Source organism: Lithobates pipiens, unplaced genomic scaffold (assembly GCF_037356315.1).
Source record: "Lithobates pipiens isolate NorthernLeopardFrog02 unplaced genomic scaffold, aLitPip1_a1.2 Scaffold_25, whole genome shotgun sequence".
Taxonomy (NCBI): Eukaryota; Metazoa; Chordata; class Amphibia; order Anura; family Ranidae; genus Lithobates; species Lithobates pipiens.
In genome coordinates, this window is record NW_027507787.1 from 52,850,890 (window position 1) to 52,874,111 (window position 23,222).

The 23,222-nt window shown below is 42.0% G+C and overlaps 1 protein-coding gene across 6 annotated transcripts in view; it reads right to left on the reverse strand.

Annotated features, from left to right (window-relative positions):
• The window catches only part of SEC31B (SEC31 homolog B, COPII component), a 360,793-nt gene that overhangs the window by 297,835 nt on the left and 39,736 nt on the right, over positions 1-23,222 (reverse strand). For 4 of the 6 annotated variants that reach the window (XM_077454445.1, XM_077454444.1, XM_077454442.1 and 1 more), the window contains exon 2: positions 17,123-17,171. The exons of the other annotated variants lie outside the window; for them this stretch is intronic. In XM_077454445.1, the coding sequence (XP_077310571.1) occupies positions 17,123-17,140 (18 nt within the window). In that variant the 5' untranslated portion in view covers positions 17,141-17,171. The remainder of the gene's footprint in view (positions 1-17,122; positions 17,172-23,222) is intronic. 6 annotated transcript variants of the gene reach the window in all.

The following is a 23,222-nucleotide window of genomic DNA, read 5'->3' on the forward strand; positions in this document are numbered from 1 at the left end:
AATCAGACTAAGGCTTACCTTAGTTTTTACAACCTCTCCTGAACTATTTAACTTGGCAGATAGTAAACCACGTTTAACCACTTGCCTACTGGGCACTTAAACCCCCTTCCTGCCCAGACCAATTTTCAGCTTTCGGTGCTCTCACATTTTGAATGACAATTACTCAGTCATGTAACACTGTACCCGAATGAATTTTTTGTCCTTTTTTTCATACAAATAGAGCTTTCATTTGGTGGTATTTGATCACCTCTGGGTTTTTATTTTTTGCGCTATAAATGAAAAAAGACAAAAAATTTGGGGAAAAAAACAAATTTTTCTTTGTTTCTGTGATAAAATTTTGCAAATTATTAATTTTTTTTCATAAATTTTGGCCACAATTTATACTGCTACATATATTTGGTAAAAAGAACCCAAATTAGTGGATATTATTTGGTCTTTGTGAAAGTTAGAGAGTCTACAAGTTGTGGTGCTAATCATAAAAAATTGATCACACCTGATGTACTGGTGGCCTATCATTTCTTGCGAGCCGAACAAGCCAGGAAAGTACAAATCCCCCCCAAATTACCTCTTTTTGGAAAGGAGACATTCCAGGGTATTTAGTAAGAGGCATAGTGAGGTTTTCGATGTTGTATTTTTTTCCCACAATTCTTTGAAAATTACGATTTTTTTTATTTTTTTTGTTTTTTTTGTTTTTTCCTACAAAATTGTCATTGTAATAGGTTATTTCTCTCACATGGCATGTGTATACCACAAATAATTCCCCAAAATACATTCTGCTACTCCTCCTGAGTAATGAGTATTACGATACCAAGTGTGTGGGACTTTCACAGCCTGGCCACTTAGAGAGGCCCAACATGCAGGGAGCGCCATCACGTGTTCTAGGAGCATAAATTACACATCTAACTTGTTGACTACCTATTACACTTTTGAAGGCCCTGGAGCACCAGGACAATGACACGTGACACCGATGACAGATGGAACTAATATGTGACACTAATGACAGATGGCACTGATGACACATGACACTGGCAGGTGGCACCGACACGTGACACTGGGGATAGGTGGCACAGGCACTGGGGACAGGTGGCACAGGCACTGGGGACAGGTGGCACTGATAGGTGGGTGTGTGTGTTCTCACTGACACTGCAGCCGTTCATCTCTCCCTCCTCACACAGAGACTGCATGTGAGGAGGGAGAGATTCCAGCGATGAGAGATGTTTACATATGAGATGACCTCTCATTGGACAGGCCGATCGAGTGCTAAATGGCCGCTGTGATTGGCCATTTAGCACGATCTGTGATTGGCTGTGTCCAAGGGACACGGCCAACACAGAACTTCCCGATGCACGCCTGCAGCGACGCACAGAGGGGAAGTAAACAGGAGGACCTCCAAGGATGCCCTCCCGGGAGTTAGCGTCTGCGCTGTAGCTGTATTTTGACTATAGTGCGGGCAGGAAGTGGTTAAAACATCAGTTTTTGCCGTGTTTGCATTTAGAAGCGTGTGAAAAACAAAAATGTATTTCATCAAAACAGCCAAAAATGAAAACCGCCTGTACAAAACACGGCTAAATGCGGTTACCGTGTTTAGCCACATTTAGAAGCGTTTGGTGCTTGAAATGCCTCTAAATTCAGCGTCTGAACTCATGTTTTTGCTTTCCAAAAAAGGCCTCTAACCTCAACTGCCTAAAAACTACATTAAACAAACCTGTGTACATGTACTGATAAGATAACATTCAATGGGTTCAGGGGCAGCTGAAAAAAGACCCCCAATTGTCTCTAAACTTCTGTTTACCAGCAGCAGTGTACATGAGGCCTAACGGCTGCCACACATAATCCCAAGTAGGAAGAAAAAGGAGTACTCATGTATATAAAAATAACAAAGTTTATTGGTACAACATGTTAAAATCTAATAAAAACATAATGAAAACAATATAGCAATAAAACTGCTCATAGTCTCCCATCAAAAATTGCCTAAGTATATAGAAGCATAACAAAGAAATCTATCAGTGTGGCCCACTATTATGTAAATGTGTGAAGATGGGGGTCAACTCACAATATGAAGGGCCAGAGGTTAGCAATCAGTGTGTCATCACCAATAGAAATCGCCATGCTTTTTTCCAGAGGCTTCTTCAGGTGATCCTATTGGTACTGGGAGGTTATAATTAGTACTCCAATTAATCAAATTTTGGATATGTATGTACATATAAACATACACAACAAATATAACATAATAATCATAGCAATCCTATTTGATATACAGGTAAGTACTTAGAGAAAGTTTTTTTTTTTCCTTTTTTTTAATCTCATCTATTTATTTGATGTAGTTACATATGATTGCTATGATTATTATATTATATTAGGGGTCACACTGATAGATAGATATATCTATCTAAGCATGACAAAGAAACCTATCTATATATATATATATATATATATATATATATATATATATATATATATATATATATATATATATATATATATATATATATATATATATATATATATATATATATATATATATATACATATACACACTCTGTCAATTTTTGATGGTTGCATGTTTTGTCTGTATATTTTTTCATTGTGTTGAATTTTAACACATTATTTTTATATACATGAGTACTACATTTTCTTCCTACTTGGGATTATGGGTGGCAACTGTTAAAGTCTGATTCTTTTGTTTGTTCTTTGTATATGTACATGGATGTGGTGCCACAAATACAGGTTATGTCTATCTAATTTATCTAATTTTGTAATATACGTGTACTTTGTCATACCATAGGTGCAATAAGCAGTGAAACAAGCGCTAAATGAGGGAACATTTAGGTCCCTTTCACACTACACGTAGCTGGAACAAGCGTTCACACTCACGATTCTTTGTGTCGCACACAGGGCAGCCCAATCACTTTGTCCTATGTGCGTTTGTCACCCAAAAACAAGAAGCTCCTGTTCCATTTTGGGTGACAATCTTTACACAATGCTTGCGGCCGCAACTGCTGTGCAATTCTACAAAGACAAAACAAAAAGGGAGGCGCGCACACCTAGTGCATTACCAAATACATTTAAATAGGTGTTTAAAAAATGAAAAGTGGATACTCAGAAAAATAGCGACCTACAATGAGCCATAAAACCACACAAAGTTAAACGGTGCAGGCGCAGCAAAGGGTATAGGCTGAGGCATTTTGAGGGTGCAACCCCTTCCTCAGAGCAAATCTCTGAACGAAGCGCTGCTGTGCGATTCTGTCGACAATCACAGGAAAAATCTCAGCGCATTTGTGTTGCCATTTAGAATGAATGAATGAATGAATGAATGGCACACAAATGTGTGCTGTATGCTTTGCAGCAATTGCTGTGCGATTTGGAATTGTGGCGATTATGCCCGCATTTCCAAATAACGATGTGTGAATGGGGCCTGAGGTTGAAGCAAACTGGCAAAATAAGGAACATACGCAGGAAGGGATCAGAGAAATGGGAGCAAACAAAGAAAAAAATAAAGTGCCAGGGCAATTTACCCATTGGAATTTTAGTACAAAATAAATAAATAAATAATAATAGCTAGAAGAAAGATTTTTAGTAGAAGAAACTTTGCGTGTCCCAAATGATCCGTGCCACCAGATACAGCTGGCAACACTGATCACTGTATTCTGATGGCAGGGAGGGCTCACCGCTGTCAGAATACAATACCACAGTGGGAAGGATTCCTCCATCCATATAAATGTGTGAATGGGGTAGTCGGAACTTTTTTTTAACTAATGACACTAAACTTGTCGTTCTGCTACAAATCCCCACAATATCCTGCAAGATCACAGACAGCTGCCCCCCTTCTCCTTAGATCACTGCCATTCTCTCTTCCCCTGAGAACAGATATACTTGGCTTCATAAACAGTCCCACAGGAGGAGAGGTTTTTCCTCTGGGAACTCCCAAGGACTGAGTTGCAGTAAATTAATTCTATTTCATATACGGACACTTCAGTGTTTATATTAGAAATAGAAAAGTACAAAAGCAATACGTTTTCTTTTTATTTTAATCAAATTTTACGCTCTACAATGCAGCCTAGTTTACAAAGAGAACCCATAGGTAAAACTGTATTAAACCCAAAAACAAAAATGCTATATATTGCAGCTTACCAATCATTAGATGTGGTGTCTGCATTTGTTTTCTGTTTTAGGTTTTGTCCTTGCTGTCACCTGGGAATCCTGCCAGTAACACCTCATGTATAAGACAGACATCACTCTGGATAATCAGAACAGAGGGTGCATTTCGACAGCAGCATTGTCGGTTTGGGGGGAGGGGAATGTTAGTGTATTTAAATCTGCTAGTACCCCTAACAAACTGAAGCTGAAATCCAGCTAATACTTCTAATTCTGTAAATTAAGAATGCTTTTAGAAATAGAAGTGTTGATAGTTTGCATATATAATGGGCAGCCTGAACATCTGGAAAGGCACCATCAATGCTGAAAGACATATCCAGGTTTTAGAGCAGCATATGCGCCCATCCAAACACAATTTTCAGGGAAGGCCTTGCATATTTAGCAATGCTAAACTAAATACGGCATCTATGACAACACAGGTTTGTTGTAGGAGTCTAGGTGCTTAAAGGGGTTGTAAACCAATGAGGTTTTACACCTTAATGCATTCTATACATATATAGGTGAAAAACCTTCTGTAGTGCAAAACCTTTTACAACCCTTTTAACCAAATATCCCGCCTGCAGTCCAGAACTTTCACCAACTGAAAATATTTGGCGCATCTTGAAACAAAAGATACGACAAAGATGACCGAGGACTGGTTAGTCCTATATCAGACAATAGAACATTCCTCTCCCAAAACTTCAGCAACTGCTCTTCTCAGTTCCCACACATTTACAGAGTGATAACAACTTCAGCCCCAGAAGATTTTACCCTCTTCCTGACCACTTTTTGCGATTCGGCACTGCATCGCTTTAACTGACAATTGCGCAGTCTTTTTTTGAGCTATAAAAAAAAAAAAAAAAAAAAAAAAAAAACACACGCCTTTTTTTTACTTTTTGCTATAAATTTTCCCCAAAAACGTATAAATAAAAAAGAATTCCCCTCAGTTTAGGCCGATATGTACTCTTCTATATATTTTTGGTAGAAAAAAAAACATCGCAATAAGCGTACATTGATTGGTTTGCGCAAAAGTTATAGCTTCTACAAAATAGGGGATAGTTTTATGGCATTTTAAATTTTATTATTAAACTTTTCTTTTTACTTGTAATGGCAGAAATCTCTGATTTTTACTGCGACATTATGGCGGGCACGTCGGACAACTGTGACACATTTTTGGGACCACTGACATTAATACAGCGATCAATGCTATAAAAATGCATTGATCGCTGTAAAAATGTCACTGGCATTGAAGGGATTAACACTATGGGCGATCAAGGGTTAATGTGTTCCCTAGTACGTGTTCTAACAGAAGGAGGAGGGGACTGCAGAGGAGATGACAGATCCCAGTTCTCCATGTGTCAGCGGCAATCGCGGGAGCCTGGCGGTGATCATGACCGCCGGGCACTCGCATCGGCTCGGGGGGCACGCGCGAGCCCCCTAGTGGCCACAGGGCGAAGCAACGTTACAGAACGTTGCTTCGCCCAGCTGTTCCACCTGCCGCAGTTTAACTGTGGCGGCGGGTTGGCAAGTGGTTAACAGGAGAGGGGATGCTACACAATGGTAAACATGGCCCTGTCCCAACTTTGAGACATGTTGCTGCCATCAATTAAAAAATTACCTTATTGTCTCCTTAACCGCTTGCAGACCAGCCGCAGTCATACTGGGGCAGGTCGGCACGATGCCGCGAATCGTGGGATCTATACGTTGGCGGTGTGTGCACGCGGGAGCTGCACTGCGGGGGGTCCAGATGCTCATGACTGCATTTTTAAAGCACTGATCGCTGTATAAATGCCAACGGTTCCAAAAATGTGTCAAGTGTCTGATGTGTCCGCCAAAATGTTGCAGTGCCGATAAAAAGCGAAGATTGCCGCCATTAGGGGGACAGGGGCAAGTGCAGGGGGACACATCTGGCGCTTCAGTAGTCCCTGGCGGCGTAGTGCGTTACTGATGGTAGCCTTTAGGGGTGCAACGGACCAAAAAAACTCACACATTGGATCGTTCCTCAGATCAAAGTTACGGATCGGATCATTTTTTTGGATCAGCAAATAACTGAATTTGTAAAAACCTGTGAAGATTCCACTACCATATAGTCCCCACTGTAATATACATCTCACCCACTGTAATATTTGCTGAGTATGGCTGGGTACGGCTGAGCATGGCTGGGTATTACCAAGTATTGCAGAGTATGGCTAGGTATGGAGGGATGTCTGTGACTGCAATTGCCACAGAGCAGCTCTGTGGGCACTACAGATCCAGCCCGCAGCGCTGCTGCCATCCGATGTCTCTCCCATCCACTGTACAGATTGGTACATAGAGGGAAGAGCACGCCGGTTTGTTTACAAGTGATCGCTCCGTCATTTGACGGAGCGTTCACATTGTAAACGGTCGCCGGGTGTACAAAGATGGCCCCCGCTCCGGAGCTAGGCCGAAGCCGCAGCCTTTCCTAAGGCCGAGGCCGCGGAGTGCTCCATGGATTGTGGCGTGTGCTGATCCAAACAGGGTGACCCATTCGGATCATGGATTGGCGACGATCCATTGCACCCCTAGTAGCCTTTGTTACTTTGGTCTCAGCTCTCTGCAGGTCATGAGCTCTCGCAGGTTGTGATCATTTTGACCCCACGGGGTGAGATCTTGCATGGAGCCCCAGATCGAAGGAGATTATCAGTGATCTTGTATGTCTTCCATTTTCTAATTATTGCTCCCACAGTTGATTTCTTCACACCAAGCTGCTTGCCTATTGCAGATTCAGACTTCCCAGCCTGGTACAGGTCTACAATTTTGTTTCTGGTGTCCTTTGACAGCTCTTTGGTCTTCACTATAGTGGAGTTTGGAGCATGACTGTTTTAGGTTTTGGACAGGTGTCTTATACTGATAACAAGTTCAAACAGGTGCCATAAACACAGGTAATGAGTGGAGGAGCCTCTTAAAGAAGAAGATACAGGTCTGTGAGAGCAAGAAATCTTGCTTGTTGCCCAAATACTTATTTTCCACCATAATTTGCAAAAAATTCTTTCAAAAATCAGACAATGTGATTGTCTGGATTTGTTTTCACATTTCGTCTCTCATAGCTCAGGTATACCTATGATGACATTTACAGGCCTCTCCCATCTTTTTAAGTGGGAGAACTTGCAAAATTGGTGGCTGACTAAAGACGTGTGTGTGTATATTTGATTGAGAGATATATATATATATATATATATATATATATATATCTCAATCAATATATATATATATATATATATATATATATATATATATATATCTCAATCAATCAGTGACTGCGTCATCAGGCCAGTCTGAGGGGGTGGGAGTGACTCATGTAAGGGGGGGGGGGGTTGAATACAATGATATCAGTGTTCTCCCCCTTCCCTTAGTGTATTCACGCTATAGAAGGTGGTCTCTGAGCCACCCCCCTGCATCAGCGTTCCCTGCAGTTCCCTTTACATCAGGGTTTGCGGAGTTCCCCATTGCACTGCAAGACTAAAAGGGATGGAGGCCAGAGACATGTCCAGGGTGTACAGAGAATACATGGGTTATCTAAGGAGGAGATTGAGGCCCAGAGATATGTCCAGCATACACATAGGTTAGATTAGAAGGGATGGAGGCCAGGGATATGTCTGGGGTACACAGAGGTTAGATTAGAAGATCCATCCCTTCTAATCTAACCTATGTATCCTCTGTGTACCCCGGACATGTCCCTGGCCTCCATCCTTTTTAATCCAACTTAAGTATCCTCCGTGTACCCCAGTGTTAATTTTGGCAGCAAATTTCGATTTAGTTCTAGTCTTAGTTTAGTTTTAGTCCCATTTTAGGCTTCTTGTTTTATTTTTTGTCGTATTTAATCTCCAGGACATTTTATTCGACTAAAACTAATTTTAGTCATCTAAAATCTAATCAGTGTAGTTAAATTGTAATGCATTATTTAAGCATTTCTCTACAATTTCTAAACTCATTATATACTGCTGAAGTGAAAAATTGAATGTGTTATTATTTATGGTATTGAGGTATGAACATGCACTATAGACCAGTGTCAATTTTCAATTTAGTTTTAGTCTTGACTAAAATGCAATTTTAGTTTCAGTCCTATTTAAGTAATCTCAATTGTTTTAGTCGTATTTTAGTCAACTAAAATGGTATCAAGTTAGTAGACTATAATGTTTTAGTAGACAAAATTAACTATGGTGTACCCTGGACATGTCTCTGGCCTCTATCCCTCCTAATCTGACCCATGTGTCCTCTATGTACCTTGGACATGTCTCTGGGCCTCCATCCCTTTTAATCTTACAGTGCAAGGGGGGGGAACTCTGCGAACCCTGATGTAAAGGGCAATTCTGCAGACCTTTATATACAGTTGTGCTCATAAGTTTACATACCCTGGCAGAATTTATGATTTCTTGGCTATTTTTCAGAGAATATAACACACAGACTTTTTTCACTCATGGTTAATGTTTGGCTGAAGCCATTTATTATTAAAATCTACTGTGTTTACTCTTTAAAAAAACATAATCACAAACTACCCAAATGACCCTGATCAAAAGTTTCCTTACCACACTTAATACAGTGTATTGCCCCCTTTAACATCAATGACAGCTTGAAGTCTTTTGTGCTATTTGCGGATGAGTCTCCATCTTCTCACATGGTAAAGCTGCCCATTCCTCTTGGTAAAAAGCCTCCAGTTCCTGTAAATTCTTGGGCTTTCTTGCATGAACTGCACATTGAGATTTCCCCAGAGTGGCTCAATGATATTGAGGTCAGGACACTGAGATGGCAACTCCAGAACCTTCACTTTATTCTACTGTAGCAAATGACAGGTCAACTTGGCCTTGTGTTTTGGATCATTGTCATGTTGTAATGTCCAAGTACGTCCCACGCACAGCTTCCTGGCTGATGAATGCAAATGTGCCTCCAGTATTTTTGATAACATATTGCATTCATCTTGCCATCAATGTTGACCAAATTTCCTGTGCCTTTGTAGCTCACACATCCCCAAAACATCAGCGATCCACCTCCGTATTTCACATAGGCCTTGGTAACTCAACAAATTAAGTTTATGGTTGTAGCCAAAAAGCTCAATTGTGGTCTCATCACTCCAAATGACTTTGTGGCAGAAGGTTTGAGGCTTATCTGTTTGGCGTAATTGTAAGGGGATACTTTGTGGCATTTGCGTGGTAATGGTTTTCTTCTGGCAACTCGACCATGCAGCCCATCTTTCTTCAAGCGCTTCATTATTGTGCATCTAGAAACAGCCACACCACGTTTTCAGAGAGTCCCGTATTTCACGTGAAGTTATTTGTGTGTTTTTCTTTGCATCCCAAACAATTTTCCTGGTAGTTGTGGCTGAAATTTAGTTGGTCTACCTGACCATGGTTTGGTTTCAACAGAACAGCTAATTTTCCACTTCTTGATTAGAGTTTGGACACTGCTGATTGGCATTCACCATTCCTTGGATATCTTTATATCCTTTTCCTGTTTTATACAGTTCAACTACCTTTTCCTGCGATCCTTTAACATTTCTTTTGCTTTCCCCATTACTCAGAATCCAGAAACATCAGTGCAGCACTGGATGAAGTATGAAAGGGTCTGTCAGGAGTCCAGAAACTCATTGACCTTTTACACACACACACACACAATTACAAGCAAACAGATCACAGGTGAGGATGGTTACCTTTAATAGCCATTCAAACCCCTTTGTGTCAACTTGTGTGCATGTTATCAGGCCAAAATCACCAGGGTATGTAAACTTTTGATCAGGGTCATTTGGGTAGTTTCTGTTGCGATTATGATTTTAAAATAGTAAACAGTTGATTGATAATAAATGGCTTCAGCCAAACACTAACCATGAGTGAAAATAGGATTTTTAAAACAGCTTACCTGTAGATGAGGACGCAATGCAACCTTATCCTTTTGAATAATCAAATATGGCTCTTTACAAGAAAGAGCAGCCAACTCTGATACTCCTCTTGCAGAAGACATGGCAACCAAAAAAAAAAAAAAAAATCGAATTCTCTTGTCAAAAGTACCAATGGAATATTGGCTCAAAAGGCTGTTTCTGTAATGCCGACAGGACTAAATTCAAGTCCCAAGGGTTCAGGGGTGACCTAACCGGAGGATTAATCCATGTTACCCCCTGAATAAAGCTACAAACCAGAGTGTGAAGCAAGTGTATTCGTTGAAAAAACACAGATAAGGCAGACACCTGGCTTTTGATAGTACTTAAGGCTAGCTTCATTTCTAATCCAATCTGTAGAAATTCAAGGATCCTACCTATGACATATTTCCTGGGGTGCCAACCCCTGGATTCACACTAGGAAACATATGCCTTCCAGACTCTAATATATGACTCTGGAGGCCGGCTTGCTAGCATTAACCAAAGTAGAAACTACTGAACCTGACAGCCCACGATCTTTCAGAATGTGGGTCTCAATAACCAAACCGTTAAAATTTAGCATTTGAAAAAGGTAGGATAGTATACATGACCTTGCGAGAAAAGGCCTGGCCGCGGTGGTAGGGTCCATGGGTCCCCTACCGCCATCTTTACGATCTCTGCATACCAAAATCTCCTGGGCCATAAGAATCACCTCCTTCCCTTCCTTCTTGATCGTGCGAAGAAGGTGTGGAAGCAGCAGAACAGGAGGGAACGCATAGATCAGTAAAAACAGATCCCCATGGAAAAACCAAGGCATCTGTTCAGCATGCCAGCGGATCCTTTGTCCTTGACACAAAGTTGTCAATCTTTTTGTTGAACCTGGACACAAACAGATAGACGTCCGGAATTCCCCATCTTTGACATATTGACAGAAAGATGTCAGGTGAAGAGACCATTCTCCTGGGAACAACTGTTGGCGACTCAAGTAGTCCGCCTGCCAATTCTCTATACCCAAAATGAAGACTGCTGATAGGCAAGGAATGTTGCCTTCTGCCCAGTATAGGATATGATTCATCTCTCTCTGAGCCGCACAACTTCTTGTGTCCCCTTGGTGATTGATATAGACTACTGTTGTAGCATTGTCAGATTGGATCCTGACAGGATAATTCTGCAATCTGAGCGTCCAGGCCTTCAGGGCCAGGGGTGCTGCCCGAATCTCTAGAATATTGATGGGCAAGGTAATTTCTGTTTTGGACCATTTTCCTTGGACTCATGCTTCTTCCAGGACTGCTCCTCAGCCCAGAAGGCTGGCATCTGTTGTCACCATCTTCCAGGTAACTGGTAGGAAGGACTTTCCTTTCTGAAGATTCTTGTATATCAACCAACTGAAGCCTTGACACACTTTGGGGGATAAAAGCATTGGGAAAGTCTAGAGCAGGGGTGCTCAACCTGTGGCGCTCCAGCTGTTGCAAAACTACAAGTCCCATCATGCCTCTGCCTCTGGGTGTCATGCTTGTGGCTGTCGGAGTCTTGCTATGCCTCATGGGACTTGTAGTTCCGCAACAGCTGGAGAGCCACAGGTTGAGCACCCCTGGTCTAGAGCTTGGACCGTCTTGTTCCAAGTTGACAGGATACTGTCTTGCAGCAGTCTTGAATGAAACTGCGCATAAGGAACGGCCTCTAACGAAGCTACCATCTTTCCCAACACTCTCATGCAAAGTCAAATAGAAGGATTCTTCTTTGCTTTGACCACCTGAATCAGGTCCTTTATGGAACTGATCTTTGCCTGGAGCAACAACACCCTCTTTTGAGCTGTATCTATGATCAGGCCCAAGTACTGCAATCTCCTTGACTGTTTTAAGGAGGATTTCTCTAGGTTGAGAATCCAGTCTAGGTATTCCAGGTAGCCGACTGTGGTGACCAAACTCTGGTTTAAGCAGACTACCGACTGATCTATCAAGAGTAGATCGTCTAAGTAAGCTAGAATCATTATACCCTGAGCCCTTAATCTGGCTAAAGGGGGAAACCTTTGTAAACACTCGAGGTGCAATAGCTAGACCGAAAGGCAGAGCTACAAACTGAAAATTAAGATTTTCTGTCACGAATCGTAGATATTCTGGTGAGCAGGGAAAATAGGCACATGTAGATAAGCATCCTTAATTTCAATTAACGCTAACAGTTCTCCACCTTGTAGAATGGAAACCACTGATCAGATTGACTGCGAAAAAAGCGGATATTCAAAAACCGGTTTCGATCTTTGAGATCTAAAATGGGTCTGACATGCCCGTTTGGTTACCATAAAAAGGTTGGAAGAAAACCCTAACCCTTGCTCTTCCATGGAGACCACCGATAACACTTTTTGAGACAAGAGATGATCCAAAGCCAGAAAGACCGACTTTTTTTTTCTGCTGAAGACAAGCAGACTAAAAGGACAGATTACTGGAACCATGTCCTGTGGTCTGACGAGACGAAGATAAACTTATTTTATTTTGTTTAGATGGTGTCAAGCGTGTGTGGCGGCAACCAGGTGAGGAGTAAAAAAACAAGTGTGCCTTGCCTACAGTCAAGCATGCTTCTTACGGGCGGCGGGAGGGGACGCCCCCCCTCCCGCCCACCCTCCGGTGCATGTACCGACTCACCGCTTCCATCGGTGAGTCGGTGACAGGATCCGCTGGCCCCCGCCAGTTACCATAGAGATTTCCGGTGGACCAGACCGTCCCCGGAGTCTCTATGATCGTTCGGAGGCCAGGCGCGGTGTTATGACGTCACGCCCGGCCTCGGTATTCAAATTAACGGCGCCGATTTGGCAGGGAAGCCAGGATCGTTTTTTGTTTTTTTATTCTTCCCAGCCTAGAGGTGAGATATGAGGTCCCCATATCTCCCTGTAAATATGTCAGATTGTGCCATATTTCTATTACAAGGGATGTTTACATTCCTTGTAATAGGAATAAAAGTCATCAATTTTTTTTATTTAATTTTTTTTTAAGTGTCAAAAAAAAAAAAATATATATAAAAAAAATGTAAAGCGCCCCTGTCCCCGTGGGCTTGCACACAGAAGCGCATATGCAAGTCCCGCCCACATATGAAAACGGTGTTCAAACCACACATGTGAGGTATCGCCGCGAACGTTAGAGCGAGAGCAATAATTCTAGCTTTAGACCTCCTCTGTACCCCAAAACATGTAACCAGTAATAAAATGTAAAGCGCCATTCCACGAGCGCGTGCAATTTTGAAGCGTGACATGTTGGGTATCTATTTACTCGGCATATCCTCCTCTTTCACATTATGCAAAAAAATTGGGCTAACTTTACTTTTTTTTTTTTTTTTTTTAAGCATGAAACTGTTTTTTTTTCTGAAAAAAACGTGTTCGAAAAATTGCTGCGCAAATACCGTGCGAGATAAAAAGTTGCAACGACTGCCATTGTATTCTCTAGGGTCTTTGACTAAAAAAACATATATAATGTTTGGGGGTTCTATGTCATTTTCTAGCAAAAAAAATAGGAATTTTACATGTAGGAGAGAAATGTCAGAATTGGCCTGGGCACGAAGTGGTTAAAGAAGCTGAGGGTAAAGGGGATGGATTGGCCAAGCATCTCTCCAGACCCAAGACCTATTGAGCATCTGTGGGGCATCCTCAAACAGAAGGTGGAGGAGCGCAAGTTCGCTAACATCCACCAGCTCCGTGATGTCGTCATGGAAGAGTGGAAGAGGACTACAGTGGCAACCTGTGAAGCTCTGGTCAACTCCATGCCCAAGAGGGTTAAGGCAGTGCTGGAAAATAATGGTGGCCACACATAATATTGACACTTTGGGCCCAATTTAGAGAGCTCTTTGCCATGAGGTGCCATGTTGAACTTCCAGTGTCCAGTATGAGAGTGAGAGAGAGAGATCACACCAAATTGAGTGCACCTGCTCCACATTTACACTTGAGGCCTATACGGTTTAGGAGATATTTGCAAAAGACAGCCACCGGTGTCTATGGCGCATGCGCCGTAGGCAACAGCGCACAGGCGCACTGAGCATGCCATTTCTAAAGGCGATCATGCCGTTAGTGGCGGCTCCCACGTGCAATGCGCGGGAGTGACATCATCGTGGCTCTGCCCAGTCACAGCGCCTGAGCCACGATATCCGGAAGTCACTCCAGGAGATATGGCAGCGATGGAGGAGGGGAACGAGGACCGCTTTGGGAGCTTCAATCTCAGGTAAGTCATTTATATTGAGCTAGTATGCTATGCATTCTAGCTCATTATACCTTTGTCTTGCAGTGTGTTTATTTTTTGCCAGAGGGTTTACTTCCTCTTTAAGTGGTTAAACTTCCCTCATTTACAGACTGAAGTCATCCCATCTAAGAAACGAAAAGATACAATGTTTATATAGTTATCTACCAGCACACAATGTTGTGAAAAACTTGACAAGCTGCCCAGTTTTTTTTCTTTTGACAGCTGAGTGAGCCGCGAACTCTACATTTGTTACATGAATGAATCAGAAATTCTGCATAGAGATCTGCATACAGATCATGAATCGAGATCACAATTTAACGATTAATCGTGCATCTCTAATGTGGTGGCTGAATCAGTTTTTTTTGGCTTTTTCCCCCTCTGTTTTCTCCTGGTGATGTGGCCAGTAACACCACTCTGAAGGCATGAGAACAGGCACTGTCAGTCAGTCTGGGTGGAGGCGGGTAGTGTTAAATGCATAACAAATTTAGAACCACTAACAAACTGAAGCAAAATTCCAACTCACATTTTATAATCCGTTACAGCAGGGTTTTCTTTTGGGATAAAGGTTTTGCATGAGTAAATAAAATCTGCAAACTTGTAATCACCCCTGTCAGTGTTACGTGGTTTGCCTCATCCAAGTAAATTGATACATTCTGCAGTGAAATATAAACAGACTTGCTGGCTGGATTACCTGATCAAAATAGAAAAGCTTTAAAAATGAAAACAAATGCAACCACCACATCTAAGAATTGGTAAACTGCAATATAATAAAATGTTTGCTTTTGGGTTTAATAATGCTTTAAGTGAACTTGGTTGATCACTGTGTCTACGGTCATCAGAGTTGCTTGTTTATGCTTCTTCAAAAGACCTTGAGCAGCAGGTCTTGAAACCCCAGTCTGCTTTCAAATCTTTGCCTGGAAGAGACCTTGTTGATGCAGTATAACTACCTTGTGTCTTGTTGCAGTGCTCAGTTTTGCCATGGTGTATGACCTGTGACATGAAACAGTCTCCCACATCCTCGCCTTAGTAGCAGAGTTTGGCTGTTCCTCACCCAGTTTTAAACCCTCAATGTAGCCGTTTCTGTTTCAGAAAATTAAAATTTCCGGCCTACTTATGAAATTGATGATCATTAACACCTGCTTGATAATTGGTTATTAATAAACCTGATGCCAACCCTAAAAAATCCCTGACTTTGTGCAAGCGTACGTGTGCAACTTTAAGAATTGATGCTGGTGTGAAGCCAAAAAGGGTAATCACACCAAATATTGATTTTATTTAGATTTTTCCTCTGTTCGGTCACTTTGCATTTTGTAAATTGATCAAAAATAAACAATTAAAATGTATAATTTTGAAAGCATTTTTCACACCTAGCTAATATTATTGCATAGTACTGTATATATTGGTAAACTATAGAGAACAGTATAGAACCATCTACTGTCAGAGCAAAAAGCTACAAATTTAAAAGGATATGTTCATCATTGGGAGCATGGTAAAGGTTACACCCATATTTAGCATCTTTCTCTAGTGGGTGTGGTTCTTTTCTCTGCACTTGCTGTCACAATTTAAAAATGGCGTGGCTGTGCTGGGCTCCACCCACTCTGCAATGTCATTCATTAAATCCCTTAATGAATCGACTACAAGTACTGTCCTCCACCGCAGCAGATGGCTTCTAGTTCTCAATGAACTCTGAGGGTACTGGTGAGTGCTCTTTTATCTCAATGATCCTCCTGCTCTTCAGAAACTATCTGCTCATATGGGGAGGTACAGGCAGTATAGGCAGACAGCTATACTGAGAGTCTGCAGGAGCCTGGCATTGCACCCAAGATCTGCTAATCACTGGTGCTTTCCAGGCTCCTGCAGGAAAAATAATAAATGCACTTTCCTGCAGAAATCTGTGAATGCATTATTTTTTTCCCCAAAATGTGAACTTAGCCCTAATGGCATGTATAAAACTGTCAATTGAACAGCCAGTGATCCAGAAGTGGCATACACCTCAATAAACCTTCAATATTTGTTACTCAGCTGATTTTATTTTTTTATTTCTTCTATAACATTTTAAATAATATTTTAGCAATTGCGTTTACATATTTTTCTATACTTTGGTATAGTTATCTAGATTACACTTATATAAGCTGTGACAAGTTGGGGAATTTGTAGCTCATTATATGTGTCAAACAGCAAGCGCCAGAAAAATGTTTCAGGGCCACAAAGAGGGTTCTCACCATCAATGCAACAAAGCATAGAATTCAGCCTCGTGACTCTTTTCAATTTCACTGCTCAGGCCTCATGCCTTGGTCCTCCAGACCATCAAAACACACAGTCCCAGTGTTCAAACACAAAACGCTGTACTTTTGTCAGCTTGACGGTTTCTCCGGCAGCTCCCAGTCGGGCCTTTGTCGGTTCTGGCCTGGACAGTATGGTATGATGTGTACCTCACAGCTCCCTTCACATACTCACCCCGTCGGGAGGATGGGACCACTGACCAACATGAAAATAACACACACCTGCATCAGTGTGTTTGCGTCCCAGAAAACCTGGCCCAGACTGCCATATCAAACAGCAGCATGGGTTTGACCTGCCACACAGTATATAGATCTTATAAAAATAATTTAAAAAATAATACCGGAAGGATGGAAGTGCCAACATGACCTTACCATCATAAGGATTTTCTATAGGTCAACAGCAACTTTATAAACATACATGCTTGCCTTGGGCAACAATTGTCTTTTATTGCTATGGAGGAAGATGGGGAAACGGCTATCAAACCCCCCTAGCATTGGTTAATCAAGGAGAAAGCACAACTTGGGGTCTGGCAAGTCACATTGTCCCAATATATGTCAGATAAAAGGACTATCCAGCTCTGAGTAAGCTAAACAGTGTGGAATTGGAAAAACGGACTTACAGTGTCCTTTAAAGCCATTTGTGTGTTTGAGAGCTGACAAGGTTACCTACTAAAAAAAGAAAGATGGGATCAAAATCAAGATGCAAGAAATGATCACTCCAATTATATTTTATATCATTCTGTACCCTAAAGATCTATTTTCTTTTAAACATGTATACAGTGACAGACCCCAACGACACAGCAAAGCTTCAGGGACACAGACGCTTGTCTGGCCCAGCAATTAATAAGCCTGTAACCTAGATATGTACAGCCACTAGATGCCCTATGGCTAGGAATTTGAAAGAACTCTGCCAAGTTATCCATTTGAAAAACGGATACTGCTCTACAAGCAGTCTTCTAAGAATATATTTCAAAGGTTTTCAAGATCACATAGCTCATTTCAGAGCAAGAAATCATTTTAATTTGGCCATGATTCAAACGAAATTGAGTTGACAATATTCGTACTTTGCTTTCCTCAAAACAGAGTTTCTAAATACATTCAAATAGCACACAACTAAAAATGTACTATAGGACATAGCATGTTTTTCAAATTCTTTTGTTTGCAATTCTCTCGCCCTTGAACACAGTCTGCAAAACACGAAGTGATCTATTCCATAGGTATATTGGCGACATATTCACATCTATAAGATTTACCTTTCAACGTTTCCCCCCAAACAATACATATTGGGAGTACCAACTCATCCCTCTTCCCTTTTCTTAACAAAGACCTTATGTTACACAGTTACGGTTTTCTGATTATTGCCTATCCACACTCTTTATTCCTTCTTTTGCCCCTGCCACCGTTATTTACCATTTGGATAGACACCCATCTTCTCTCACCCTTCTTTCTCCATCTGAGCACAGCTTGATTTCTTAATTCCCCCCCCCCCCCTTATTTTTCAATCATAGACAGGCATGCCAAAGGGGACGTATTAGGCTACGAAATTTGCTACAACTTTATAAGGTGCTGAGTTTGGGTGTTACATGGGAGGTCCTAAACTACTATAACATGACCTACAGTGTTTATAACAGTGTGTCCCATTAACCCTATGTGGTAACATACCACACCTGCGAGCTAAGTTTATTTTTATGTAGCTTTATTCTCTAATGTTGATACCTTAGAAGGCCTCTTTCACACAGCCATTAATCTTCCTGCATCTCTAGCCAGCAGGTGCTGCGTTCAGGCAGCCCGTTCAAGTCTAACGATACAATGGCTACAAGGAGACAACCACCCATCCTAATATGACAGGTGTGCGAGTAAGTGGCCCTGAACTCAAAGTGCATGTGTTCGGGGTCACTCAAACACATACACCCAAAACCATAAATACCTCTTAATATTCTGTACTACTGCAGGGCCTACCACACTATATGCATGGAGCACTTCAACCCGGAGTCTCCATCTCCGCCTTTTCTGAGGAGCAATCACCAAGTTTACAATAACTGTCAACCCCCCCTGTCATTTCAGATAGAACATTCAGGATCAGAAGCCCCTTTGTTTTCTCCCAAGGTAACTGAACACTGGAAATCAGCAAAGCCGTTTAAATTTTCATTTAGTCAAAAAGTATGATCATTTGTTTTTCTAAGTCGGCTTTTAGTAGGGAAGCAACTGCAGACAGAATATACACAACTCAGTGGTTATCTCCCACAGCAACCTCAAAAAACACCAACTCAACTGTTATCTGACAAGCTGCAGGCAATATAGCACACAAGTGGGGTTTGGCCAGGAGGTGAAATCTCTACTGTCCAAATAATTTTATTTATTTTTTAATAGTATTGTGCTTTTTTTTTGAACATCCTATATTGCAGATGTACACTCACACGGTCCACTGCAACTTCCGGCACAATAGAGTACCCTCACTTCAACTACTTGCCATCTGGGCCAATTCTGACACTTCGCTCCTTACTTGAACCCCCAAACATTATATATACTTTTTAGCAGAGGCCCTATAGAATAAAATGATGGGTGTTACAATTTTTTAATAGCACACTGTATTTGCGTAGCGGTTTTTCAAACACATTTTTTTGGGAAAAAAATACACTTTAATGAATTTCATTGCACACAAACACAATATAATACCCATTTTTAAGTAAAAAAACAATGCATACTAGCACATTATGCCTTTACGTTGCAGAGAAGAAGAAAGGAAGACAAACCCATCAGGGTTTATTTCCTCTTGAACCACTTCCCGCCCACCATTTAGCAAAATGATGGCTGGGAAGTGGATTCATTATCCTGAATGGGCGTCATATGACGTCTAGCAGGATAAGACGGGGCCACGCAGCGATCGGTGGTGTGGTGTGTCAGTCTGACACACTGCATCTCCGATCAAGGTAAAGAGCCTCTGACGGAGGCGCTTTGCCATATGATCAGCTATGTCCAATCACAGCTGATCAGTGATAACAGGAAAAGCTGTGCATCGGCTTTTCCACTACTCGCACTGACAGAAGTGAGTGGAGGAGAGCTGATGGGTTTTTCTCCTGATGGGGATGGGGCCTGCATCGTCCCTAGGTGAATGTTGGGCTTACCGCGACTTATGAGTTGACTGCAAAGATTGCAGATGGCAACACTATTGTCAGCAGCGGACACGTCAAAAAAAGACCACACTGCGAAGCCATGTGCCGGCGTCCTGGGAGCACCAGATGTGACCGTACATGGTTGATGCCTCGCTCCTGATACATTCGCATTCTGCTTTGTCCCTCCTGTGCAATGTAAGTTATTCTTGCTTCTCCTCCCTATCTGCTGGTCCATATCTCCCTCTGAACTCCCCTCCTCTTCCTCTCTTGTGGGCACCCACGTGACATCACTAGACACGTCATCATCAACGTCACCTTCCCCACCGCTATAATTAGAGATCTCGGAGTAGGCAGCAACAGCGGGGACCAACCTCCTCCTTGGGCTGATCTGGGTACTGTCGTCAGACTGCTGAGTGGCGGTTGTTGCTACCTCCTCTTCCTGATCCAATGCCAAGAGTGGCTGCGCATCAGAAATGTCTGGATATGGATCGGAAAATAATTCCTGTGACTCAAGCGGAAGGTATATGGTGGTGGTGTTGGTGGTAGTGTCTTTGGGGGTGCACACAGCAGAGAGTGAAGAAGAGGGTGCAGATCGAGAGGATGAGGAGGGTGCAGAAGAGTAAGGATGAGTGAGCCACTCAACCAAGTCTGGTGCGTCCTTTGATGTAATCGCACGCACCTTCTGCAATTTGCCACTTTGGCTCAAGCCTGTTGCTCCTGCCCTACCCCTACCACCCCTGCGGAAGGGCCTGCCTCTTCCTCTGCCTGTCATTTTTTAAATGACCCTGTGACAAAAGTCTCTAGAGAAGTGCAGTATGTATGTGGAAGAAGGTATACAACACCCTGCTTCAATCTGTTGTTTTTAGGGGCCACTGGACTATCACACCAGTTATAATACTTTTTTTATTGCGTTTGTCACTCTTTGTAGTATCGCTGCAGAAAACGCACAGCAGTCACAATGCTGCACAGTGGAAATGCCCTATACTATGCTTTCTATATGTGCAAGTATTTTATACATGCATTACACACCTATATACAGCACACCAAATAGTACACCTATACAAGTCTTTAAAAATAACCATTTTGGACCTAGTAGCTAGTGATTTGCAGACTGTCCCTCAGTCCCTACACTGATAAAAGACAGCTGCAGAAACTAGCAGTAATCTGCAGCACAGCAATGCACCAGCACCCTATATATTGTACACCTATACTAGTCCTTAACCACTTCCCGACCGATGCACGCTGATGTATGTCAGCAGAATGGCACGGGCAGGCATATTGGCGTACAGGTACGTCCATTTTAAAATGCCGCCCTGCCAGTCGGGACCCCCGTGAGTCCGGTCACGGGTCCTGCGGACTCGAACGCCGCGGGGATACCCGCGATCGTCTCACGGGGCAGCTGAACGGGGAGATGCCATTGTAAACAGCATCTCCCCGTTCTGCCTAGCAACAAGTGACACTGATCTCTGCTCCATGTGATTGGAGCAGAGATCAGTGTTCACTAACACAAAGCCCAGCCCCCCACAGTAAGTAACACACCCCTAGAAACACTTAACCCCTACACTGCCACCCCTCATTAACCCCTTCACTGCCAGTGTCATTTACACAGGAATCAATGCATTTGTATAGCATTGATTGCTGTATAAATGACAATGGTCCCAAAAATGTGTCAAAAATGTCCGATGTGTCCGCCATAATGTCGCAGTCAGAATAAAAAAATAAAAATAAAAGTCACTGATTGCTGCCATTACTAGTAAAAAAAAAAAAATTGTTAATAAAAATGCCATAAAACTATCCCCTATTTTGTAAAGGTTATAACTTTTGCACAAACCAATCAATAATCGCTTATTGCGATTTTTTGTTACCAAAAAAAATGAAGAATACGTATCGGCCTAAACTGAGGGAAAAAAATGATTTTTTATATATATTTTGGGGGGATATTTATTATAACAAAAACTAAAAAATAATGCGTTTATTTCAAAATTGTCGCTCTATTTTTGTTTATAGCGTAAAAACCGCAGGGGTGATCAAATACCACCAAAAGAAAGCTCTATTTGTGGGAAAAAAAAGGACATCAATTTTGTTTGGGAGCCACGTCGCATGACCACGCAATTGTCAGTTAAAATGGCGCAGTTTCGAATCGCAAAAAGTGGTCTGGTCTTAAACCAGCAAAATGGTCCGGTCTGAAAGTGGTTAAAAAGGATCTTCGTGGACCTAGTAGTAATAGCTAGTTAGTGATTAAACTGACTGTCCCTGCTACACACAGCGTCCTGTCCCTACACTGACAAAAGACAGCTGCAATCACCAGCACAGCAATACACCAGCACCATATATACTGTACTACACCTATCCTAGTCCTTAAAAGGCTTTGTGGACCTAGTAGCTAGTGATTTGCAGACTGTCCCTCAGTCCCTACACTGATAAAAGACAGCTGCAGAATCGGGCAGCAGTCAAGTATTATATTCTTCCTATATTTGGAAGAAAGTATATTATACGTGTACAACCCTATATACTGTATACCTATACCAGTCCTTAAAGGAACCTTTGTGGACCTAATAGTAATAGCCAGTGATTAAACTGACTGTCCCTGCTCCACACAGCATCCTGTCCCTACACTGACAAAAGACAGCTGCAGAATCAGTCAGCAGTGCACTCAGCAATCACCAGCACAGCAGTGCACCAGAACTCTATATACTGTACACCTATACCAGTCCTTAAAAGGACCTTTGTGGACCTAATAGTAATAGCTAGCTAGTGATTAAACTGACTGTCCCTGCTGCACACAGCACCCCTGTCCCTACACTGACAAAAGACAGGCTGCTGCAATCACCAGCACAGCAGTGCACTGAACCCTATATACAGTACTACACCTATACCAGTCCTTAAAAGGACTTTTGTGGACCTAATAGCTAGCGATTTGTATCACTACAGTCTCTCTCTGCTCCACACAGCGTCCTGTCCCTAAACTGACACAAGACAGAATGTAAAATGGCTGCCATATCAGGTCTATTTATAAGGTAGGGGGAATGTCCAATTATCCATGTGCTGAAATGTCTCAATTGGCTGTCCTGTACCCCATGATGGATGTGTCATCATGGGTCAAAGTTCTTTCATACTGTACACACATATGTCCGCCGGGCGAACAGCGGCAAACCGACCGCCGGGCAAACAGTCCGGCCATCCCTATCAGGGACTTTTAAACGCAAAATGGTGGTTTATTGGTTCAATATACTTCAATGGAGAAGCTGCAGAAAAGCATGTAATGCATTGCAGTAAAATCACGTGCGCAAAAATCAAAACGCACAGCAAAAAGCACTGTAGAAACAGACCAAACTGCATAGGTGTGTACCGAGCTGTATGTTGGCCACACAGATCAGTTTTCAGATGAGAATATGCAGACGAAAAAAATCTTTGTACATTCGCTGAATGAAAGAATTTTGTTTGAAATTTTCACTTGTTTTCAAAATTCAGTTTTTAAAATGAATGTAATTTCTGAACGAAAACCACATACACTGCCTGAAAATTCCTTTGACTAAGAAGTTTTCTATTTTTCCCAAATTTTCCAATCACGGTGGTTGAAAATGAACATCAATTTGACCCACTTTTT